Raw genomic sequence first — 26,622 nt, 5'->3', positions numbered from 1 at the left:
ATTATGTTAGCATGGCAGCACAGGCGCTGATTCCATGGGTGCTCTGGGGCTGGAGCACCCACCAAAAAAATAATGTGGGCTCAGGTGTTCAGTGGCGGACAAGAGGTGCTGGGGTGGGGGAAAGGGGGGTGCAGGGGCAGGAAAAGGCAGAACGAGGGTGGGGCACACGGTGGCAGAATGGGAAGGGGAAAAGCGGGGGTGGGACGAGGTGGACAGAGGGTGGAGCCTTACGGGAAGGGTTGGACTGGGGGTGAGGCCTGGGGCAAAGCAGGGGTGGAGCACCCACGGGGAAATCAGAAAGTCGGTGCATGTGTGCTGCAGTGTTAGCAAGCAAGCACATTACAATCAGGAGGCAGTGGGAGCCTAAAGACGGGAGTGAAATGGATGCAGGATTATCGTCTCGTGCCTCCCAAATGTATTTTTAAAATGCACTCTGAATTACCCTTTTTGAGTCTGTGTCTTGGAGGTTTAACCTTAACTTTGATTTTCCTGCCTCTTTAATAGCTTTGGTAAACTACTAGTAAGGATTTTTACCCTCAAATTATTGATATTTACCTTCCACTTAAACAAAGCTTTTGTCTCGGAATTATTATGGGGTGAGGAGGCTAATACCACCAGCTATTAAAAAGGTTACCTGTCACTTAGACTCAGAGACTGTAAGGTCAGAAGGTACCATTGTGATCATCTAGTTTGACTTCCTGCACATTGCAGGCAACAGAACCTCACCCACCCACTCCTGTAAGAGACCCCTAACCTCTGGCTGAGTTACTGAAGTCCTCAAATCATGGTTAAAAACTTCAAGTTACAGAGACTTCACCATTTACATTTGTTTAAATCTGCACACAATCTCATGCTGCAGAGGAAGGCAAAAAAAAATCTCTACTAATCTGACCCAAGAGAAAATTCCTTCCTGACCCAAATATGGCAGCCAGTTAGATCCTAAGACCCCCTAGCCAGATACCTGGAAAAGAATTCTCTGAAGTAACGTAGAGCCCTCTCCAGCTAATGTCCCATCACCAGCCATTGGAGATATTTGCTCCTAGAAGTCGCAGATCAGCTACATGTCATTGTAGGCAGTCTCATCATACCAGCCCCTCCAAAAACTTATTAAGCTCAGTCTTGAAATCATTTAGGTATTTTGCCCCCACTGATCTCCTTCCCATTAGAAGATCCTGTTTTCAATTGCTTATAACTTTTGCCAAACTTTTAACTATTTGGGATGAATTTACCATGCTGGGTGCCAGCCTCAGGATGAATGTTTTTTGAAACATTTCAGTAAATAGTTCAGCCATTTCAGAGAATAGGACTTAAGGAAATTATCTTGTTTTACCCATGTTTAAAATTTCTGGCAATTTGGAACAGGAATTTTAAATTTGGCGGGAGGTGGCCTCTGTGTCAGGGCATACTTTTTGACATCTGTCTGAAAAAATCTAATCCAAATTTGACACCTGCCTTTATCAGCCTTTGGAAAACAAAAACTGCATTTCATCCATGCTCAATAGAGAATTTGGTGAATTTAGTGGTTAAAATCCCATAACATTTCATTTGCACAGGGCATGTTTCCACCCAGGATAGAACACGACTTTCCCTGCAATTGTATCTCTGAGCTGCTGTGGGTCATGCTGGGTCCAGGCAAAGTGTGTGTCTCATTCCCCTCTAGTGCTGGTCCACAGAGAGCATGAGAATCTACTACTGCTACTCTCTTAGCTCAGTTGGCAGTGAACTGTGTATTGGATCACAAAATCATAGAAGATTAGGGTTGGAAGAGACCTCAGGTCGTCATCTAGCCCAAGACCAACTAAATCACCCCGGCCAAGGCTTTGTCAAGCCGGGCCTTAAAAACCTCTAAGGATGGAGATTCCACCACCTCCCTAGGTAACCCATTCCAGTGCTTCACCACTCTCCTAGTGAAATAGTTTTTCCTAATATCCAAACTATACCTCCCCCACTGCAACTTGAGACCATTGCTCTTTGTTCTGTCACCTGCCACCACTGAACAGCCTAGTTCCATCCTCTTTGGAACCTTCCTTCAGGTAGTGGAAAGCTGCTATCAAATTCCCACCCCTCCTCTTCTCTTCTGCAGACTAAATAAGTCCAGTTCCCTCAGTCTCTCTTCTAAAAGTTAGAGCCATGCAAATGAACTATGTGGGTATCAATATGTTGCCACAGATTTAACTTCAGTTTACATTTTTAAAAACCTAGGCAATTATACACGCAGGGAAAAAAAAGCATTATTATTAAGCAGACAAAAGTTAGGAAATGCCAGAATTAAGGTGGTCCCCTTGTGTGCGTGCATTATAATCCAGTCTTTAATTACCTGATCACATAATATTTTCCCTCCAGGATCCCTGCCTCATTCAGTGCACAGGCTGGACCTGCTCTGGGGATGAATCAGGGTTGTGTAGTGAAAGAAGCTGTAGTCTACAGGACCCGGTCTCATTTGTTGCAGAATTTGGAAGGCATGTAGTAAACGAGGCAGGCAATTGCAGGAAGAGAAAGGATTGTCTTGTGGTTAAGGCAGTTGAATGATGCTCTGGAGAACTGGATTCATCCCTGCCTGTGCCACAGAGTTCTTTATGTGATGCTAGGCAAGACATTTAACCCAAACTTTTCATGAGTGGTTATTAATTGTGTTTTCCTCATTTTTGGGTGGTCTACTTGATGGCTGAGGGTCTGATTTACAGAAATGCCAAGCACTCATAGTAGCAACTGATGTCAATAGGAGCCGTGCTTTGAACATATGAAGTGCTAACTAATGCTAAGTATTCTGAAAAATCAGGTCCCAGCTATCTCAAATTGGGTATCCAACATTAGTTTATATTTTTTACCTTAATCTCTCTGTGCCATTAAGTTCCCATCTGTAAAATGGGTATAATGATACTCCCTTGTCTTACTGAGGCATTGTGAAAACAAATTCATTAACAATTGTGATGCACTCCTATACTATAGTGATGAGTGCCATAGAAAAGCCTGTGATTAAATTAATAATTCTGTCTTTAGAGCAATTGTGTGCAGTGAGGAGATAACAAATATTGAACAGCTGTCTGTTAAGTGAGCAATTTTATTCTATTCACTGAGTTTTATGAAGAAAAAATACCCCCAGACACAGTTAAAACCAATGGATGCAGTGAGCACTCTTTTTTCAGTCTAAATGATAGGGGCAACTAAGCCTCTTTATGTAATGAGATAGCTGGAAACAAAAAACCCACCCCCCAAGGCCTCATGCCAAAATCTGATCAGAAGCTAAGCCATATGATCTGAGGGGTTCCTTGGCTGCACACACAGGAGTTAGATTTTTGTTTGATGAACAGTGTGTGCATGAGGGGCAGAAAGCCAAAGGGAGAAAGCCAGAAGACAGAGAGAAGAGTCATGAGCAAGATCCTGAGATGTGGCAGAGAGAAAAAGCTCGCTGAGGCACAGAATCAAGTGGAGGGGCTGTACTTGGAAATTATGAGTAAGGAAACTGCCCCCTGTTATTTGTCTCTTCTTTGTCCGGGGAAACTGGAATTAGTGTACATTAGGATTGCACTAAAGAAATAACTGACTCCTATCATCAAGTCCTCCTCCTAACAGCAACGCCCCGAATACTGGCTAACTGCTTGGGCCAAAGGGGAAATAACCTTACTTCTAGCATTTCTTAATTTCTGAGTGCTCTACTTTTTGACCTTACTATTATTATTTTAGCATAGTTTGCATGTGTGTAATTATTATAGAAAGGGATTTCACAGGATCTCGAGAACTGTACCCTTCATATCTATTGTTCACATACAGAGAATCTGCTTATAAACAGAAAAATGCCACTTGCAATTAATTTCTCAACAGGAAGGACACCTACAGTGTAGCAACGCATTAGTTCTGGGATTAGTGAAGTTCCTAAAGCATTTAAGTGCCCCACTCCTATTGACTGTTCCCAGGAGTTAGATTCCTAATACCCTTAGGTGCCTTTGAAAATCCCAGTCCAGAATGATACAAACCTCCTGGCACCTGCTCCATAAAGATTTTAATGTACCCATCTTCAGAGACAGAACCAAGGTACTGGACAATGTTCCGATGCTTTAGATATTTATGCAGCGCGATCTCTTCATGCAGTGGCTGAGAATATCTATCAAGAAGTAGTAAATTGAGGATCAGTTGAAGATTTATGCAAATATACTAGACTAACATCTTTGGAGACCTAGTTTTAAATCCTGGTTTACAAATAAAATGAGTTTAGTGGTTTCATCCAAGTCCCCCAAAACCTTCTAGTCACTAAACTCAAAATGCAGCTTGACTGGCTGGCCTTTCAGAAAAAATAAAGCAATGGAGTGCAAGAAAAGCTTCCCACAAAGATAGAGATGCACATGCATCTCTTCCTAGCATTTTCCAGCTTTACGTTTGACATATTCAAATGGTTTAAAACCCTTTCTCAAAAAAGGATAAAATATGATTGGATTGCTACATGGAAAACAAACTGTTTCTTACCTAAAATATTCCAGGAAATAATGTTGGACTCTTTATTCAAACAATTACAAAATCCTGATCCCCACAAAGGATTTTATCAAATTAGCACATATTTTTGGTGGTTTGGTAGTACTGGGAAAAGAGGAAGACATTAAAGTTGTCCCTAAACAGAATGATTAAAGCCATATTTTATATAGATTAATTCAATGATCATGCATTGGAATATTATACTACAAACCATTATACATAAATCCATTTTAGAAGGAAAAAAGTCTTAGCAACAAACTGCATTTCTCATTGGCGATGCAGGTTTATTACTACACTGAGAGTCTGTCTACACTTACCAGGGGATCGACATGTGCTGATCGATGCATCGGTAATCAATTTAGGGGGTCTAGTGAAGACCTGCTAAATCGACCACAGATCACTCTCCTGTTGATTCCTATACTCCACCAATTAAGAAGAGTAAGGGGAGTTGACGGGAGAGCATCTCCCATCGACATCATGTAGTGAGGATCCCGCGGTAAGTAGATCTAAGCTATGTTGACTTGAGTTACGCTATTCACATAACTTAAATTGCATAGCTTAGATAGACTTTCCCTTGTAGTGTAGACAAGGCCCAAGACTCACCTGCTGTCTCTCTCAGGGACTTCCTTGATGGCTATTCGGACTTGATTGCTAAGATCTCTTCCAGCATAAACTATTCCATAAGTACCTTTCCCTAATATCACTCTATCGCCATTTTCATCATAGTCATATTCATACTGAAAGCAGAAAGGTATACGTAATGGTACATAAATGGTTACAACTGCAGCCACCTTTCAGATTGCAAATAAGTTTTTGTAAGAATGATGAAACATATATTGGTCTATACATACATACATACATACATAATTTTTAAAAACTCACTGGGCATTAATTATTTACTTTTTGCTTTATAAAATGTGGCCTTCCCTAACAGGAGTCCAGATACATAATTGCTAAATAGATTTACTCAAAGGGAATTTTACCTTAATATGGAATACAGGATTGGGCCCAAACAGTGCAAATATTTATAATCAAAAACAATAACATAAAGTGAGCACTGTACACTTTGTATTCTGTGTTGTAATTGAAATCAGTATATTTGAAAATGTAGAAAACATCCAAAAATATCTATAATAAATTTTAATTGGTATTCCATTATTTCTTTTTAACAGTGCAATTAAAAATGCAATTAATTGCAATTAATTTTTTAATCAAGTTAGTTTGTTTTGAATTAATCACTTGCATTAACTGAGATTAATTGACAGCCTTAAAGCTGATCTTCTAAAATGAAATTAAAAATACAAAACTAAGTAGTTGTATACATTTCTGTTGGAACATACTGGGTCATATCCTCAGCTAGTATAAATCGGTGCAGGTGACTGACTTCAATGGTGCTACAGTGGTTTACACCATCTGAGGATCTGGTCCACTACTGTGACCTCATTGTAGAGAGCTCGTGTTGCAAAGACCTCTGCAGACAAAAGGCCTATTGATGCATGAAGCAAATTCACAGGCACTAAATGAACCTCAATTATGAGAGATGGGTTAAACAGTGCAGTCTTGATTCATATACAAATCTGAGAGTGAGGAATTAGCGTAGGACATTTTGAAAGCTTGTACACAAACAGAAAACAGAGATTTTTTTTTTTTAAAGAGGTGTGTAGCTTTATAATGTCCAAGATGAACGACTGGAGCATGTAGACTTCCCCTTGTTCCTTCCCAAATCCAAATGGCTGTTTATGCACAATCTGCGAGACTTCAGGCTTCACATGCTGTGTCTATATGAATTTCCTACCTGGGTAACATTATTTTTAATTTTTTTTACTGCTGTAATTAATAGACACTTCTCTCATGATACCATTTTTTCTGCAATGTCAAATATGTCCATGTCATGCAATAGAACTGAATGCAACCTCGAGATCTGTCTTCTTCGAGCATATCCTGAGTTAAGTTGCTGCTGTTTCAATATGCCTTCAAAATTCTCTGTTCATTTACAAAATGATCCCCATCTTCGTATCACTGTACAGAACATGCTAAGGAGTTCTGTTGTTGTTTAACCCTAACACCTACTCAGTGGATCTGTACTTGGATTAACGTAGCCTTAATATAGTTTCATTTTCCATGTTTTAGCTCTTCAAAGTTCCAACATTATCCTGTTATTTGACATGCACAATTGACCAAAGTGTCACACGTAAAACTTGTCAAGTTCTTTGGCAGTAGCACACCCAGGTTTCACAGTTATGGCATGATACAGCTGCATGACAGAGTTTGAGGTCAGGGTGCAGCTATGCAACAGACGAGTCCTAAGGTAATTCTTCTCAGCCTAGAGAAACAGTCCATGTTCCCTAGCATGCTTCCCAGGATATGTGAAGTCTACTGAGATGTGTAATTCAGTGCTTGACAGTAGGTTTAGTAGACTGTGTACCTGGTGCAATTTAATATGTTTCCATTCTGTTTTCTTTAGGAGGATAATAAATCCATACCAGTTTGCCACTGCAGAAAATCTGTGCACATGATCAACTACTGAGCCTCCTTGGTGAGTGATTCAACTGCGGTTATGAACAAGCAGGTGTTCCTCCTAAGACCTTGGTCAAGGCACACAGTCTGGAGTTCCCAGGCCTAGGGGATTTCCTATTTGGGATTCAGTCACAACTTTTCCAGTGATAGAAACTTCCTCAGTATTAATGTCCAGATGTGCACCAAAGGTAATATAAGTAAATCCCACTTGGTTCAAAGAATCCCCAAATTGGCTCTAGTTCTAAATCTAAATCCTCGTTAACAGCAGCTTTTACTCCAAGTTACAATCATTTTCAAATGCTACCATTGTCTCTGTCATGCAGCCCTTTACCCAGATGACACTCATAATCACAAGAGTTTTGACTGAAAACTGAAAGATCACAGGTTTTCTTTTTCCTTCCAAAGTTTATTTCCCCCTTAATACCATGTATGGTTTCCAGGTGAGGCTTTCTCGTCAAGTCCATCAAGAACATGTCACCTAGCATTTTTCATATTGTCACTGCGACATTGGCGGACTGAGTGTGAGCCCTTGCCAAGGTTTAAGGCGTCAGCTGAGCACTGACAAATTCATTGTTGGAAACCAGTCTGTTTAACCTCTGTGTTAGTACAGTTCAGATGGGTATTAGACTTCTAACGTATTTAGTGTTTAGACTCTATGAAATGCTTGTAGGTTGCTGCATGCATTAGTCTCACTTATATCTTTATCACATGCTATATGATAATATTTAAGTTTTTGATTTATGACTGTAAAAAATGTTTGCTCTGAAACTCTGAACTCAATCAGGAGGGATCATCTCCCAATCATCAAGAAGGCCTGTCAAAACTAAATGGGCCATTGTGGGACATCACAATACAAAGATTTTGTTAACTGCCCTTTCATATCCATGAAGAGGCTAAGTGCGAAAGGGCTCATTCCATCAGCTTGAATTTGAGAAGAAGAAAATAAAAAAAACTGACAAGAAAATTTTTCATCTCCTTTTTGTTGTTTGGACTCTCATAGGACCGGAGCTATGAAACAGAAGCAGAGATCCCCAGAGTCAACCTGAGTTAACCCTAAATGACATTCAGAGCTGACATATTACTACAACTCTGTCACCTTTTAAAACTATAGACTACCTCATTTGTGTATACCAGGGGTCGGCAACCTTTCAGAAGTGGTGTGCTATGTCTTCATTTATTCATTCTAATTTAAGGTTTCGTGTGCCAGTAATACATTTTAATGTTTTTAGAAGGTCTCTTTCTATAAGTCTATAATATATAACTAAACTATTGTTGGATGTAAAGTAAATAAGGTTTTTAAAATGTTTAAGAAGCTTCATTTAAAATTAAATTAAAATGCAGAACCCTCTGGATCTGTGGCCAGGACCCGGGCAGTGTGAATGCCACTGAAAATCAGCTCGCATGTCGCCTTCAGCACACGTGCCATAGGTTGCCTACCCTTGGTGTATATGTTTGCCTGCTTTAACCTTGTAATAACTCTCTCAATTTTTTCTCCTAGTTAATAGATCTTTAGTTAGTTAATTATTGAATTGGCTACAAGCATTGTCTTTGGTGACAGATCTAAGGTACAAATTGACCTGGGGTAAGTGACTGGTCTTTTGGGACTGGAAGCAACCTGAATATTTTGCAATCTTTGGTGTATAGCAACCAACTATCCCTAAATTCAACTGCATGGTAAGTCTGTTGTAGCACTTTTGGAATTCACGTTCGTTACTGGGTTGGTGAAATCTAATTATAGAACATAACAACCAATTTGAGGTTTCTGCCCTGAGGTTGGCACTCATGGTCATGAGCCACTCCAGACAGCATGATAGTCCCTCTTTAAGTGAAAAGACTCCATCACCTGTAACTGTGGAGTGATATAACATGTCTGATCTCATTTATGAACCAGCTGTTTCTGGCTAAAACTATTGTTTTTCTTTTTTCTCTTTTTAGGGACTGTAATGGCAAATCAACCAAAGTTCCAATGTGCAAGTTATAACAATGAAAAAAAACCAAACAAAAACCCCAACCCACAAAAGCCCTTCTCCCATATAGACAAATCTGCTTAGGGGCTTTCAAACCAAATAGTTGTCCTGAATGGATAGAGTTCTGCCTTTCCCTTCCACACCTTGATTTTTACTTTGCCCCTTGTTGCATAATAGCGTAAACTTAATTTAATATATGTGAAAAAAATGCAGGTTGCTTATAGAATCATGCAATCTAAAGATTATTATATGTATGTATATAAAAATCATTAGGCCACCGTTTTTACAAATGGAACCTATCAATGCATGATTATTCCCTACAATGTATCCTCAAGCATTTAGCTCAGTTCAGTTTTTAAAAAGCTCAAGCTATGGTGAACTTACTTCCTTTGAGAGACTATTCCTCAATCACATACACTGTATTGTTAGGAAGTGTTCCTGCTGTTGGCTAAGCACACAAATATGCAATGTAAAACCCACTGCCCCAGATATAACTATCTCTGACCAAGCAAAATATTGCTTCCTGGATCCTGTTTTCTCTACAGTAAATACTGAGGCCACAGATGTGAACTATTTAGCTGAGCCTTAATAGACACTCTCAACCGATGCACTTTACATTGGCAGGATGAGAGAATTCTGTGACCAGAACTCTCAGGGTACATCTACACTGCACGATTATTTCGAATTAGCTTAAACCGATATTACAAAACAGATCTAATAAAATCGGTTTAGCGCGTCCACAGTGGGATCACGAAATCGATTGTTTGCGTCCATGGTCCAAAGCTACCATTGATTTCAGGCGGTTGCACTGTGGGTAGCTGTTCCTCAGCTATCCCATAGTCCACTTCCGGTTGAGAGCACAGTGCCTGATGGGGCAGAAAACATTGCCCCGGGTGGTGCTGGGTACAGCCTCACCCCTCCCTTTGTGAAGCAGCAGACAACCCTTTGGCGCCTTTTTTCCCGAGTGCATTGAGCAAACGCCATAGCACAGCAATCATGGACCCGAGATCACAAACAGTATCCTGACCGTGTCAACACCTCGCGTACTCTCTGCTAGCAGCATTCAGTACACAGAGGGTGACATTTTACAGTACTCAGAATTATTATTTTACTTCTCTTTCCACATGCTGGGGGGAAGAGACTGACGAGCTGTTCCGTGAACCACGCAAGACACCGTGTATTAAGTTACAGACATTGGGCGCTCAGCCAAGAATGCAAATAGTTTTCAGAGACTGCTGTGGAGACTGGGTAGCTGTAGTCCTCATTACCCCCTCCCTCCATGAGCATCCGTTTGAGTCTCTGGCTTCCCGTTACAGTTGTCACGCACCGCTGTGTATCCTGGAGTTTATTTTTCAAACGCTTTGGCATTTCCTGTTCTTTAACGGAGCTCTGATAAAACAGATTTGTCTCACCATACAGCAATCAGATCTAGTATCTCCCGTAAGGTTCAATGCAGGAGCTACTTTTGCATTTGAACTGCATCGCCACCCGTGCTGATCAGAGCTGGACACGTGAAAGCAGGAAATGTCATCTCAAAGGTCTCGGGGCTTTTCCTGTTTACCGGCACTCCGCATCTGAGTTCGGATTGCGGACCAGAGCGGTCAGTGGTGCACTGTGGGATACCTCTAGGAGGCCAATAATGTCGATTTCCGTCCACACGAACCCTAATCCGAGTTATCACCTTTCGATTTAGCGCTACTCCTCTCGTCTGGAGGAGTTCCGAAATCGATTTAAGGAGCCGTTTAACTCGATATTAATGACGACGTCGTGTGAACGGGTACAGCATTAAATCGGTATATCGGCCATTAAACCGATTTAAAGTCGCAGTGTAGACCTGGCCTCAGACTTGGTTGTGGAAACTTGTCTTTTAGCTAGTACCCAATCTTGAACAACTCTTCCCTCCCCCAATTCCTGCTTGAAGTCTCAACTCCTACAAGAGATTCATTATCATGAAGACCTACTCGCATCCTAAAGGTAAGTAAATTGCTCCTGGGAAGTCCCCATTTGGCAATGGCTTTTGATGGGATAAACAAGGGCAGAAAGAACTTAGGTTCAGGTGAACTACAAAGAATAAGTTTTTTAAAAACAGCAGTTGGATTTACTTTTACCTGCCCAGAGATAAAAATGACATCAATCTTTTAGCGATGCTTTCCCAATTGCAATAAAACAACAGAATGCAGTGTATACCCTCAAAACTGATAATTCTGAACTTTCTGGATGAAAAGACCAGTGTACATATTACCAAGAGTCTGGTATTCAATCACCACCGAAATAGCCTATCAATTTAATTTATCCAAAGAGATGGCAACATCATGGATCTGGTTAGAAAAACTAAATGCAATTTCTAAACAGGTTTTCCTTGGACAGTAAGCAATACCTGTTATCATTATCTAACCAGCTCCACCCAGGATCAGGTGATTCTCAACTATCCATCACATGCACAATAATTTTCAAGATCAATAACTCACATTCAGGGGCGGCTCTAGACATTTTGCCGCCCCAAGCATGGCGTCATGCCGCGAGAGGCGCTCTGCCAGTCGCCGGTCCCGCGGCTCCAGTGGACCTCCCACAGGCATGCCTGCAGAGGGTCCACTGCGCCCGCGGCTTCGGTGGAGCCGTAGGACCAGCAGACCCTCCACAGGCACACTTGCGGGAGGTCCACCGAAGCCGCGGGACTGGTGGACCCTCAGCAGGCATGCCGCCAAAGGCACTCTGCCTGCCACCCTCCTGACAACCGGCAGAGCGCCCCCCGTGGCATGCTGCCTCAAGCACGCGCTTGGCGTGCTGGGGCCTGGAGCCACCCCTGCTCACATTCTCGTGTACTTATATGACCCCAGCCACTGTAGTAGCTGGCTCACTAAGTTACATACAAGACTATAATTTTTCCCCCACAAGCAAGTTAACTGTTTTATATAAAGAGAGTTATAGGAGTATTGCAATTTTCTATATATTTTGAAGGATTTAAATATTATTTCCTTATCCTTGCTTCTCAGACAAATCCATATGAGAGCGGAAAAATGGTTTAGGATTTGCAGCTATTTTACCCATAAACATGACTTACTTCCAGTGTGTCCCCATCAATCTCTCCTCCTAATTCCAAAGCACTGCCCACAGCATCAGTCAAAATCTCTTTAACCAAGCCACAGAATCTGCAAGCAGTAAGTATCAATCAGCAAAGAGAATGCCCTCACTGTAAAAGATTAGCTAAAACTTTGTAAGCCAAGGGCAAAGCAATACATTTACTAACAAACTGTAATAGGGTTCCTTCATTAACTTTCCATCTTTACATTTACTATAGTTTATCTGAGGAAAGATATCAAACAAATTGAAAAATAAAAGCCTACTTATCTAAAAAGTGGTTTAATCAGCTGCAGTATACCCAAGGATTCGTTTGGGGGGGTTTATTGTAATTCTTTTAACTACAATGTTTTGGTTAGATAAATCTGTAAACTGGCCTTAGTGTGGCCTAGTCTTTATAAATGCAATTACAGAAACATGAAAAGCAAGATACTTAAAAGTTGCTAGAGATATTCAGTGCCTCAATTTTTGGGTGCACAATCTGAGACACCTTAGTAAGGGCTGACTTTTAGAAAGTGCTGAGCAGCCTATGAAACTCAGGCAGGGGACATGGCCAAAATTGAGTGAATAGCGTTGTGGCCTGGTACAACTTTAATTTGGCTGCCTTATGTGTATGCATTATGATGCAGTCCTTAATTAAATGATCCCACACTATTTTCTCCACAGGACTCCTGCCTCCCTAAGAACACAGAATGAATGGTGCTCACTGAATTAGCAGTTATGCATTATTTTGTTTTAGCTTCATTGTTCCATGTGTGGCCCATGCCTTATTTACTGCAAACTATTCAAACTATGCTTTGAAGAAAGAAATGCTAATTTCTGCATGTTTTTTCTATAGCATTCATTACTTTAGTGCTTGAGTGCTATACAACCATTTAGTAATTTATCTTCACAATATCTCTACGGTGAGAGGGTATCACCAGGGAAGCAACAAATAAACAATAGGAAGTAGTTCTTCACACAGCACACAGTCAATCTGTGGAACTCATTGCCAGTTGTGAAGACCAAAGTGGAATTGAGTTAAACTAAGTTTATGGAGGATACGTCTATTAATGGCCATTAGCCAAGATGGTCAGAGATGCAATTCCATTCTCTGAGTGTCCCTAGGTCTCTGACTGCCAGATGCTGGGACTGGATGGCAGGGGATGGATCACTATATAATTACCCTATTCTGTGCATTCCCTCTGAAGCATCTGGAAATAGCCACTGTCATAAGACAGGATCCTAGACTAGATGGATGGTTGGTCTGACCCAGTACAGCTGTTATGTAATTTAAGGCAGAGAGAGATTAAGGTCAAAATTTTGCACTAATTTTAGGTGCCTAATTTGGACCCAATGTTTGAGAGTTCTGTACTTAGCATCACATAACACTTTATATGTTCAAAACACAGATCCCATTGACCTTCTCTTCTAACAATCCCCTGCCTTGTTCACTGCACATTTTCCAACTCTGCAAACAAATAAGGCAGGGGTCCTATGCACCTACTTCACTACACACTCTCTTTCACCCCAGAGCAGATGCAGCCTCTGCACTGAGAGAGCCAGGGGTCCTGTGGAAAAAATATCACACGACCATGTAATTAAAGACTGATTTATAATGCATACACACGAGGGGCCAGATTTATAATGCATACACACGAGGGGCCACAAACAACCCTAATTCTGGCACTTGCTAATCTTTGAGACCTTGACTTTACAACCTTAATAATGTTTAACATATTGTTGCGTGTCCCCCATTTTATATAAACACTGAACACAGATCACCACCCAAAAGAGAAAAAAAAACAGACATATTAAGACAAACAGAGCTGAATTCACTGCTGATAAAAACTCCACTGATGTCACCAGTCAAATTCCAATCCCATGCAAGTTATAGACCAAATACTCTCCTAATAAGTCTTCCACCTGAATTTCAACAACTGTACTTATTATCTAGATTTGATATACTCTATCTGCAGAGAATATTCAGGCACCCATGGCAAACTTCACAAGCGTTACATGCGAGGTAGTAAGTTAGATTCTCCATTACACTTCCTTAAACCTACTTACCACCACTTTGCAGGGTATAAGGAGGTCCAAGTAAGTGTAATTTACATGCCAACAAGATAGAAAAAAGTATAGGTTAAAGTAGGATGGGGGCTATCTTAACTTATACCTTAGTTCAAGCCAGGGCCGCCCGAGGAGGGGGGAGCAAGTGGGGCAATTTGCCCCGGGCCCCACAGGGGCCCCACAAGCCCCTCCAGGTTTTCAGGGGCACTTCGGCGGCGGGCCCTTCCCTCGCTCCGGGTCTTTGGCAGTGGGTCCTTCAGTGCAGCAGAAGACTCAGAGAGTGAAGAACCCACCACTGAACTGCTGCAGAAGCCTCAGAGCACCACCCGGTGAGTACAAGCACCGCAAGTGGTGAGGAAAAAAAAAAAAAAAAGGCTGCGATTAGCGGCCCTTCGGCTGCTCTACCGCCGCTGCTTCATTCTTCAGTGGCAATTCGGCAGCGGGTCCTTCCCTCCGAGAGGGACCCGCCACTGAATTGTCGCTGAAGACCTGGCCCTGCCCCAGGCCCCCTGTATCCTCTGGGCGGCCCCGGTTCAAACTTGTTTACATGCAAGTTGTACCAAGAGAGACTCCCTTAAATACTGCAAAAGTAGGTGTAGGGACAGTCTGAGTGTAATGGGATCTAGCTCATATCATCTTGATATATCATCTCTGAATTCAGCCCATAGTTTCTTAATAAGAAAAAAAGTTTCAAGATGATAAATGCACAAATGAACTTTTATTTCTTATCTGAAAAACTGTTTGTTTTTGTCTTCTACTAAGTGCTATATACCAGTCACCAGTGATGAGGGAGGGGAGCAGGAAGTGGGATCAGGGAGGCCATGGCCCTCCCAGTTTTAGAAAGTGGACACGTCTGACTGATCCACTTTTCACCCAGGGTAGACTCTGTTCCCTTCCCCTCCTCTTCTCCCCAAGCCCCAACTCCATGGCCAGGCCAGCGTGGAGCCTTGCTGGGAAGCCTGGACAGTTGTGGGGACTGCGCAGACCCTCCACCTGCCCATGGTGTGGGGTAGCTTAAAGCAGCCCCCAGACCCATGTCCCTGCCTCAGGGCTCCCTGCCCAGCCCAGGGCAGGTGGAGGGTCGGCAACTCCAAGCCAGCTCACCACAGCTGCCTGCGTGGCGCTCCCCAACCCAGCTCTGGCTGGAGGGTGGGGAAGACATGGGCCGGGGGCTTCTCTTCGTGGGCCTCCCATACCGCGGCAGGTGGAGGAGCCCACTGCAGCTCTCCACAGCTTCCCATACAGCTCTTATCATGGCCAGGCTGTGGCTCCATGGCCCTGCCCCCTGGCTGGAGCTGGGTTGGGGAGAGCCTGGGTCCCTCCACCTGCCCTAGCGGGAGCCCTGGGTAACAGCGAAATGGGCAGGGGATGATTTCAGTTACACTCCAACCCAGGCAAGGGGGACGGTGGGCTCTCCGGCCCTGCTCCAGCTTCTGGCTTGGCCAGGGGAGGGGCAGGGGCCCCCTGTTCCCCCACTTTTGGGAAGGCTCCAACACCTTTGCAGTCACATACCAGAGAAGTTTTATTAGTGGTAAAATCAACTCACCTACTACACTGGTCCTCTGTGGAAAAGTAGATTTGAAAGTCATCAGAGTTGTCATGGACATAAAGAAAACAACATCGTTCGTCAAACTTGGATATGCTGTAAAATTTCCACCAAAAGAAGTTTTACTCTATATGTTCATATCAGACAGCATGGAGGAGGAAGCAGTCATATCTTAGGAATTATTCAATTTCAGATAACTTTTCTCAAGAACACAGTTAATTCTCTCACAAATGCAAGAATAGCTGTAATTGTTCTCCTTACATATAAAATGTCTTTTGTGTCATCTATTACTGAGGGTGAAATCCTGGCCACATTTCAGTCAATGGCAAAACTAATGTTGACTTTGACAGGGATAAACCTCATCCCAGATGTTTGTTTGTTTTTTTTTTAATCTTTCTTAGTAGATACATATGATTTCCTAGTATTTGACTGCCCTTGTGTGGAAACTGAGATGATTTAACATCTATTTGGATTCCAGGGCTCTCTTTGTTTACGTTAACAAATTCAGTTTATACTTCGGTTACATTTGCAATAAACCTTAAAAAGGAAATAATGGCAACGTACATTAGTGTGTAAGCTTCTTAGAACCCTTTAAAGACCAGATTAATGCGCAACCACATCTGCCATTGAGGCCAGGCCCTTTGTTGAAAAAGTGCCTTTCTTTGATCACCCCTGCACAGAACCCAAATAAATGGGCTACGTGCTGAAGAACTTTGCAGGAACTGGGAGAAATGGAATCCACCTTCAGTCCATGCACAATGCACACAGAAGTCCTACCGTCCCTTCATAGCTGCTATTAGCTTTTGGATTGGAATAGCTTCTGAATTGCTAAACATTTTCCATCCCCCATACAGGAGTTCATAGTCATAGGATCTGCATAACTGCAAACTCCTGCAACTAGACTGCACAGAACTGTCATGAAGCCCTGTTCAACTAAGTGTAGAGTTTGAAGAGGTCTTTTATGTGTCCACTTCGTAAGAGAACCTCTGCAGTTCAGCTGCATTTGGAAATTTCCATGGTCCTTATGATCCAAAGCAAAATTCAATCTAAATGCTATTTTTCCCCCATTCAATAATTTTTATTAGCACTTTACTTATCTGTGTGAGATGCCTTCTTTTGTAAAGGCATTGTTCATTTGAGAACATGAATTAATTGAATGCTCAATATTTTGGGTTGCTGTAACATTTAAGGGTAATACAACAGTGCCAACATTCTAAAATACACAGAAAGAATTCTGCCAAAACAAAGAAAACATTTTGTATAATTTTTAAAAAAAGTTATATTTAGTAATAATTCCACTCTGGAAATGTAACATGGGAGTAAACCCTCATTTTTTGCAGCCAGCTCTATCACTTTACAAAACACACAATAAAACTCTCCATTTCAAATGTCACTGCATCACTGGGCTTTGATGAAGCAACCTCTGGTGTAGAAATGTATGAGGCAGATTAATCTATCTGACTAAACTACCATAAAAAACAATGTGAATTTTCAAAGGTTATACACCGGTGAAACAAGTCAATATCCATGCATATGATTTTCAGTTTACTAAATATAACAAACTATATAGGAATGCCTCAGGAATTTAAGATTAACTGGCTACCATAAAGAACAATTACATTTGACAAAAGTGTGAATTAAGATTACAAGTACTATTCTATATTAAATAACTGGTGAGAGTTTCAAAAGCATGAAGAGGTCAAAATAACTCAAAATCAACAAATACAAACATTAAAAGAAATCAAATCTAATTCAATCACATAAAACTCTACTTCCAAGGGTTTTAGAGTCCGCAGAAATGATTAAGAAAGGAGCCAAAGCAAATGAATTGTCATTGTTTAACTAAAGTTACCATGCTAAGCAATGATTAATAATGAAAACTAAGCCCATTGTAAAGTAAGTAATGTGTGTTTTAGAAAATTAGCATGCTAAAGGATCCCTTATCTGGTAACGGTGCACACCAGCAACAATAATTATTTCATTGGTGTTGGAAACTTGTTGGGACTAAAAATAACCTAACATTTCTCCAGTGCAACAAAGGGAAAGTCCTGGCTGTGCCCATCTCAGTTGCACAGGTGCATTAGGACTAATGGTGGTTCTGCAGTACTGAAGGTCAGGTAGGCAGGATTTGAGTGCAAGTGCTAGAGTTGGGGCCTGGGTGACCAGGCCTAGTGGGCAGAGCTGGGGTCAAGAGTCAGGAACAGAACCAAGGGTAAGAGATGTAATTGGAAGACCGGAACCAGCACAGAGGATTAGAGCCAGGGTTGGAAGTCAGGAGTCAAGACTGAGGGTCAGAGACAGAGTCAGAAGCCAGGAACTAAAGGCAGGGATCAGAGCAGTAACTAAGAGCAAGGTCTGTGATAGAAGCTAGCTAAGGATTCGCCTATTTGCATAGTCAACTTCCTGTTCTTGGTGCTCCCTCCAAGCTTAAGTAGTACATCTGGACCAATCAGGGACTCTGGGAGCACTGCCAATCAGATCCTTTGTGGGCAGCATATGCAGTACTGTTGGGCCTGCTACCTTCACAGCCTGTCAACTGCTGCTCTGACAGAGCTGTCTGGTGGCAATGTGGACACACCGGTTGCTTAGGGACCAGCAGACCCAGGCTCCAGACCCTTACAGCAAGGGGCCAACAACTTTGTGAAGGCTCCCAGCAAGGGTGCTGGAACAATTTTTATAGTGGGGGTGCTGAGAGCCATTTAACCAAACTGTAAACCCTGTATATAATGGCAACCACGTCAAGCCAGTGGGTACAGCAGCACCCCTAGTTCCAGCCCCCATGCTCCCAGCATGCTGTTGCACCTGCACTTGCAGGGGGATGGGGGAGGGAGGCAGAGCAAGGACAGACTAGGAAAGGAGTGAGGAGGCTATGTGGTTCCCTCAGCCATTGTTCTTCAACAGAGCTAGGTGGAGAAGGGGCCAGGACCCACAGGAGTGTGCGGCTGGAGCAATGGATGCACAGCTGTCTTAGGGGGTAAGATTATTTCCCCAGAGTCACTACAGAATTCCCACCTATTTCATCTCTGAGCTTCCTCTCTTTTGGGGACTTTAATCAGTGTAGCTTCTGAGCAGAAGAATCTGGTTATATTATTTTATTGCTTGGTTAATGAACCAAGAAAGGTAATATTTTTATTTAATCAAAGGGGTACTGTTTTGAGGTCATTACTTATACTTGAGAGGAAAAATGAAATTTTTATGTGATATAAAAATGAAGATATTTTATGTGATATCTTCAAGTGCTCAATTACACGGGTAGGTTATTTGTAATGCTTCCAGAATTTTGAGTTCAGATCTCTTTGTTGTAATGTATCTTTATTGGACTGATGTTTTATGCTAACTAAACTAACTCATGGCCTAAGAAACTACAACTGAGCTTTGTTAAAAAAATTAAGTTTTAGAAAATGTGGCTCACTATTTACTATTATCTGGCAAAATTATATTTAGAGTTCAGTTTAATTTAATCCTTTGTCAAACTGAGGGAAGAAGCTTTTGGACAATATTATTAATTGTTTCTTGATCAAGAAAGTCCAGGAAGAGAAGAGAAGAGAAGTTACCTATTGGTTCACTTCTCTCAGAAGCTCCTACACCTAGACTGGGTAATCACCTTTGCTGATGTGATCTCAGATATTTTTTTATACCCCTCACCTATCTGGGTCTGAGATAGGGTTGCCAACCCTCCCTGTTTCACCGGGAGTCTCTCGGTGTCGGGCTTTATCTCCCAGAGGCTACTGAAGCCAAACCGGGAGATTTTAGGCTGCTAAAAGTCTGGTGGCACAGCGGGGCTAAGGCAGACTCCCTGCCTGCTCTGGCCCTGTGGCGCTCCCGGAAGTGGCTTGCACACCCCTGCAGCCTCTTGGGTGGGAGGAAAGCAAGGGTCTCCGCATGCTGCCTTCATCCCAAGTGCCAACTCCGCAGCTGCCATTGGCTGGGAACCGCGGGGCTGGTGCCTGTGAGTGGAGGCAGCGTGCAGAGCCATCTGCCCAACCCCAGGGGTGAGAGGGACATGCCAGCCACTTCTGGGAGCAGTGTGTGGCCAGGGCAGGCAGAGAGCCTGCCTTAGCTGTGCTGTGTCACCAACTGGGAGCCATCTAAGGTAAGCGCCATGCTGCCAGAGCCTGCACCCCTCACCCTCTCCAACATCCAACCCCCTGCCCTAGCCCAGAGCCCCCTCCTGCACCCCAGCCCCTTCCCAGAGCCCACATTCCTCACAAATCCCAATCCCATCCCCAGCCCTGAGCCCCCTCCCAGACCCCACACCCACTCCTGCACTCCAAACCCCCGCCCCAGGGTCAGCATGGAGCCCCACTTACCCCCCAAACCCATTGGACCCGGCCCAGAGCCCGCATTCCCTCTAGACCAGTGAAAGTGAGTGAGGGTGGCAGAAAGTGAGCGACATAGGGATGGGGGATGGAGTGAGCAGGGTGGGGCCTCAGAGAAAGGGCCGGGCAGGTAAGGGTGTTGGGGGTTTTGAGATTAGACGGTTGGCAACTCTAGTCTGAGACCTTGTACTTTTCTTGCAGCCTGAAGATTTCTCTATAGATGTCTCCTAATGTAAGAGATGTCTTCAGCTAGCCTCTTCCAGCCCTCTCTCATCCTTGTTTTTAAATGCAAAAGTGTCAACCATGGAAAAGAAACTACAATTTATTTCCTGGAAATCTAGCTTCCAGTGACATGGAACTAACAAAGTGTGATTGGACCAGTTGAGGGTGGGTTTAGCTCAATGGTTCCCAAATGGGGTCACACTATCAGCAGATGGGGTTGTGGCAATCCCTAGTGTGAGGAGGATGCCATTTTGCTCACATGTACAGTGTGTGCAAGGTCATGATGCCTGGAGAAGGCCATTTTGCTCTACACATGACTTCACATGCACCATACATACAAGGTCACTCTGTGCAGAGGACATCATATTTAGGACAAAATGGCATCCTCTAGGCTGTCTGGGGTCCTGGAAGGAAATAATTAGTTAAAATGGGGTCACAATGTCAAAAAGTTTGGCAACCCCAGCTTAGCTGAATATAAAAATTGTAAATACAGTTCAAAATACAACTCTGACATTTTAGGTCAGACTCTTTAGAGCAGAAGCTCACTGCTCTGCTTGACTTAAGGCAGGGGTTCTCAAACTGGGGACCCCGCAGGGAATCGTGAGGTTATTACATGGGGGTCATGAGCTGTGAGCCTCCACCCCAAACCCCACTTTGCTTCCAGCATTTATAATGGTGTTACATATATAAAAAGGGGGTGCGGGTGTCACTCTCAGAGGCTTGTTATTTAAAAGGGTTCACAGTACAAAAGTTTGAGAACCACTGACTTAAGGAAAGACAGACTCTTCCCTATTACAGTGTTCTGAAGCGGTATAAGTAGAAGAAAGATTTAACAGGAAATGAAAAGCAGAGTTCATTATCTCAAATCGTAAGGCATGATCATTTGACATAAGTGAAACATTAAATGTGAAATCATAATTAGCTGTTTTCAAACATACCAACCTTATTCCCCTAATGGAGGAAGCTGTAAAATTCCATTCATGAATCTGTTTCTGTAAGGAACAAAGATCTAAGTCAACCAGAGGCTAGTCTCAGCTTGTAATTTGAAAGCAAAGTCATACAATACATAGGATCTTGGCAAGACTAGCCACATCTCCATATTTTTATTTGAAAGGATGAATAGATTTGGGTAGATGTAGGATGTATATTCAATGCTAGCTTTACTCACTTGAGGAAAAGCCATTTAAATAATATCACAGTGAATTAAGATACATATTTTCTAGTGTAAAATTCAGTTTCAAAAGCAAAGTTGAAGCTTGAAGTGTAATTTACCAAACGTACATCTTTGGACTCATTAAGCAATCCTTTCACATTAAAAAATACACATAGGGCAGATCCACTGCCCTGCTCTTCTCTTTTAGGAATAGAATCCTCCCATTTTCAGCAGACAGAGCGCTAGCGTAACTGGCTCCTATGAATTCTCTCCCCCTGGAAGCTCTGGCACAGAAATAATTGGAGGCAGAGAGAGAGATGGACAGATTATGACCATAAGTACTGCCCTCCAGCTGTCCCCAGCAAGTGGATGGTGTCTTGGTTACTGTTGTCAGCTAACATAGGTTAGGGCAGTCCACAAGGAATCTGCTTTGTAAGGTAAAATTGTGTCATATATGCTGTGGCCTGTATTGGGAGTAGTGCACAACCCCACCACACCAGATCAGATTAGATTTCAGGGATGCACAAATATTTAAAACCTTGTTCCATTATTTGGTCATCTCTTACTTTGATCATCATAACCTCTTTGGCTCCCATACCTCTTTTCCAGATCTCACCACATGGAGGCTGCAAAAGCTGTCCTCCTCTCATGCCTTTCCAACAGTATCTCCCCTTTCTTGAGCATTCTGGGCTTTCTATTCTCCTTTCTCATCAAATTCAAGTTACTTCTCACTTTCAAGGATTTGGACAACTCCATACCTGTTTGCATCACATCTCTTTATAAATTTCCTCCTACACCCTCTCTCATAACCCCATATTCCAACAAAGTTTGTCTCTTGACTTTGTCCTTCACCGGCTCACAACCTGATATCTTCTTTCATGCTGCTCCCTACGTTTGGAAAACCTTTACAATTTCAACAATGCCATTATGGTGCTTCATCAATAATAATCAATGTAGGTTAGCTCTGAATTGTATTTCTGTAAAATCACACGTGCTAATGTAAAAAAACAAAAATTAAAGAGGATAACAGAATCAATCATGCTACCCAAAAGGCTTTTAGAGGGGTAGCCATGTTAGTCTGTTAGTCAGCAAAAACAATGAGAAGTCCTTGTGGCACCTTAGAGACTAACAAATTTATTTGGGCATAAGCTTTTGTGAGCTATAAACCACTTCATCAGATGCATGGAAGACTCTGATAGAGCATGTTCTAGTGAAATGAGCTCAGGACTGGGAGCAGCAAAGACCTGAATTCTAATATGAGATCAGCCACTGAATAATCTCAGATCTGCAAGTCATTTCACCTTCTCTATAGTATCTCAGTTTCCTCATGTGTAAAATGGAGATATTAATTGTCCTGCGTCACAGGGATGTAGAAAAGTTTACAGTGTTTCTAAAGTGCTTCCAAACCCATAGGTGAAAAAGGAGCCATATAAGTACAAAGCATCATTAGCCATGTGAAATGCGTTTGCCATTTGTCTTACCACTTCAGTGGGCGAGACATGCCACAGAGAGACAGTGCTCTCTTCTGCTTCATTGTTGATTGACACATATGCAGGCTGATAGACCTTAGTTGGTTCTATCACTAAAACCTAAAAAAAACCAGGGTTCTGTTTAGTGAAATGTAACACCAACTATACCATAATATCTCAGGAAGGATAGTGATATAGGATAATAAGCAATCTCAAACCAGACATTACATACCTATTTTTTTGTTTTACAAAATCCATGTTTTTTTTCCTATTTACAATAAAACAATATTTTTATGGTATATTTGTTACTGTACTTTAGAGAAGGCATCAGATGTTTTTAGGTTGATCAAACGACTACTTAGAAGAAGGGAGATTGAAAAAATGCTAGATTTTGGTTAATGCCATTCAATAAGATCTGGGAAAATTAAGATTTTTATGTTAAAAAACCTATTTGGGCATCTTACTGGAAATCTCAGTCCATTAGTTGTTTCTTTCGTTGCCTCAAAAATGATATCTAACCAGAAGTTCAGTCTCTCTTGTCTGGGAGAATGCTCGATGGTGAGTTTCTTGAAACGCTGAATTAACAACAGGTTCTGGACTAATGACCTCAAGTACCTAGAACATATACAGTCAATCAAGGCGAGGGAGGAGGGGGAGAGAGAGAGAGAGAGAGAGAGAGAGACTCTGAGACTGACTCAGAATCCCCTCGCCTCCCAAAGCTTTTTAATAAGTTAGTACTCAAATGTAATTTAAATCAAAATTAACTGTAGTCTACAAGATACTGTCATTTACATATGACTGTGCTGATTTTACAGATTTATAGGCCTGATATCAAGCTTAGACATGAATCTATAGTGTGCTTTTATGCACAACTGATTTGAGAAGTACATGGTTAAATGGATCCCTATGTAGTGATGTCAATGGACTGATCACATGGGGGGCAGAACGGGTTGCACATATCAATACCTAGAAGAGAATTCTACTTCAGTCTGAGTCACATCCACCATCATCCTCCCCTCAACATACACATTTCAGGGGAATCTAAAACCAGCTCTATCAGTCTGATGGATAATTTTATTTTCTACCAGAAAAAAAAACACAAAGAATCAAGTTCAAATCAGAGTTGCAAAAATTTGAGATTTAGAAATGTATTAAGTCATCTGGTTCATCCAATTGTCTGTGTAGGATTGTTCCCTACTGGACATTTTCTAGTATTTTGTCCAGTCTAGTTATAAAAATCCCAAAAGGTAGCTCTTTTGACTGAGACTTTATGTGCATTTAATGTGAACACACACTACTTACCAAACTGGAGGCTTCAGTTTAAACAGTTTCTCCGCTGCTTGCACTGCCTTACCAATGTCACTGGCCAGCATGCTCACACTGAAAAACTGTCCCACATCCCAGTAATTATTCATTTTTTCCAAGCTTCCCTTTCTTCCCAACAAACTGTTCAGCCGCACACCTGGAAAATTCCACATTGAAAGAATGCTTCTCTTTTAAATGAAATTTTTGCATATTTTGCTATCACTGTAACAATGATCATTCAGAGATGGAATTGTCATTAATGAAAGAATGGGGAGTATTTACTCCTATCTGGAGATTATGGGCCAGGTGCATGACCCCATTAAGGGTACTCTGTACAGCTGTGGTGACAAAACGCAGACTTAGAGATGGCTCAACTGGCCAGGGAAGGATTTATTTTGTGAAGGACCACTGTAGGAGCTCTTACACTGGCTCCCAGTGTAGAGGATGTACCTAGGTGTCCCTATGTCCCAGAGATCCCCACCTGCTAGAACAGTCCCTAGGTCAGGGGCTGGTGCAGACTGGTCCCAGGATTGAGGTATAAACGTGGTTAAAAAGACACTTTTGCATCCCCCTGACCTCCTTTGCTGCAGGGAGGGCTGCTCTGGTGCAGCTGAGGATCCGATTCCAAATGTAGAACTTTGAGTTTTGGCTATTACCTTTTTAGAATGCAACTGAATCTATAATACAACAGTTTTATTTTATAAATCTATCTATCTCAGGGATGGGTTTCAATCAAGCTCTTGAACTTTGGGGAAATTGAAATCTGAGTTGGGCAACTGGTTCCTAATGCTGTAATTGGCTAAACCAAATTTTGAGCCAGATTAATCTCTGCACTGATACAAAAGGGGTGGGGGAATGGTCTCCCTGATTCAGTGTCCATAGAGGCCCTCAATACCCCTTAATTCACACCTTTGTTGCAATGGCAACTCTGAACCACTGCAGTGGTGCAGAACAGTTGAGCCACAGGTCCAGACCTGCCTACACCACCTCCCTCCACCTCTGCTGTGTGCTGTAATTCCCCCGCCTGTTCCCAGGGCTCCTGAAGAGGTGGCACAGAGCTGTCTCTGCAGCAATTGTAGGGGTCACACATATCTGGGGTCTGTTCCCTGGATCAGATTTATGCTCCTTCTGTAGCCCCTTTTATGCTGATGTAGCTGGCATAAAGGGACGAATAGACCTCAGACCCACCTCAGCAAAATAAAATTCAATTGTTCTTTATTAAAGAGAACACAAACTTCTTGTTTGTTTACCTATTTTTCTTAGTTCCATAGAGGTTTCAAACTGCTGTCCTGCCACAATCAGCAAAACTGCAAGGTTAATTCCAGAATACAGACTTGACTGGAGCTCAAATCCTTTGCGGTACCTGCAGAGACAAAGAATCTAGAGCTCACGTGTTACTGTGCCTTAAACAGAAAACATGGCACAGTTGTGAAAAAAGGGGCTCATCGCCCCCTGGGAAGAAAGTATTTTTAGGGACCATGTAACATGTTCATTACTTTGTACCAACACCACCTTGAAAAGGGAATGCTTTGGAGACCATGAGTTAACCCAGTGGGTCTCAACCAGGGGTACACAAAGGTCTTCCAGAGGGTACATCAACTCATCTAGAAAGTTGCCTAGTTTTACAACAAGCTAGATAAAAAGCACCAGCAAAGTCAGTACAAACTAAAGCTTCATACAGACAATGACTTGTTTATACTGCTCTATATATTATACATTGAAATGTAAGTATAAAATTTATATTCCAGTTGATTTATTTTATAACTATATAGTAAAAATGAGAAAGTAAGCAATTTTTCAGTAATAGCGTGCTGTCACACTTTTGTATTTTTATGTCTGATTTTGTAAGCAAGTAGTTTTTAAGTTGGGGGTACGCGAGACAAATCAGACTCCTGAAAGGGGTACAGTAGTCTGGAAAGGTTGAGAGCCACTGATTTAACCTGTTGTCAAAGAAAAGAGGAGAGCAGAGGACCAGCATACAATTTTGTGTCCCATCAATTTGAATGATTTGGAGGAAGGAAAATCTGAGTTAGTTATTTAAAAAAATTAACATTTAATGCAACAGAATGTCATTTTATTCCATTGGTGATATAGGAATATCAAGGAAAATGCAGCAAGATGTTCCTTCTTAGTGAGAATTTTACAAAAAGGGCTGAGAGTTGCACATATTCTGTACTTTATGTCTCTGTGCCCCAAATCTTGTTCCTTAGTAGCAAAACTCCCATGAACTTGGCTAAATTATCTAGGGCCAACAGTTTTTATGCATTTATTTAATTTCAGGAGAGATCCATTTACATCCTGGGGTTTCATTATTCCCTGCACACATTGTAGTATTACTCTTGCTTAAGACATCCCCTTTGAAAAAAATATAATATTTTACAGTAACAATCCAGAAAATACACCACTAACAATACTTCAATCAGCAGAAGTTTGAATAATTACTGTACAATATGCGGCTTATATATAAAAAAAAAAAATTCCCCTCTCACCCCTATGGGGGGTATGTGTCTTCCTCAACCTCGGGCCCTCT

The 26,622-nt window shown here is 42.0% G+C and overlaps 1 protein-coding gene across 2 annotated transcripts in view; it reads right to left on the bottom strand.

Annotated features, from left to right (window-relative positions):
- MAP3K15 (mitogen-activated protein kinase kinase kinase 15) overlaps positions 1–26,622 on the bottom strand; it is a 194,637-nt gene that overhangs the window by 65,582 nt on the left and 102,433 nt on the right. For both annotated transcript variants that reach the window (XM_032777972.2, XM_032777971.2), the window contains 9 exons: positions 25,343–25,455; positions 24,090–24,249; positions 23,252–23,402; positions 22,800–22,907; positions 21,108–21,157; positions 15,625–15,720; positions 12,013–12,100; positions 5,071–5,204; positions 3,975–4,102 (listed from right to left, as the gene is read on the bottom strand). In XM_032777972.2, coding sequence (XP_032633863.1) covers positions 3,975–4,102; positions 5,071–5,204; positions 12,013–12,100; positions 15,625–15,720; positions 21,108–21,157; positions 22,800–22,907; positions 23,252–23,402; positions 24,090–24,249; positions 25,343–25,455 — 1,028 coding nt within the window. The remainder of the gene's footprint in view (positions 1–3,974; positions 4,103–5,070; positions 5,205–12,012; positions 12,101–15,624; positions 15,721–21,107; positions 21,158–22,799; positions 22,908–23,251; positions 23,403–24,089; positions 24,250–25,342; positions 25,456–26,622) is intronic.

Source organism: Chelonoidis abingdonii, chromosome 1, assembly GCF_003597395.2.
Source record: "Chelonoidis abingdonii isolate Lonesome George chromosome 1, CheloAbing_2.0, whole genome shotgun sequence".
Taxonomy (NCBI): domain Eukaryota; kingdom Metazoa; phylum Chordata; order Testudines; family Testudinidae; genus Chelonoidis; species Chelonoidis abingdonii.
Note: the sequence above shows the minus strand (reverse complement) of the source record. Positions and strands in the feature narration are given on the sequence as shown.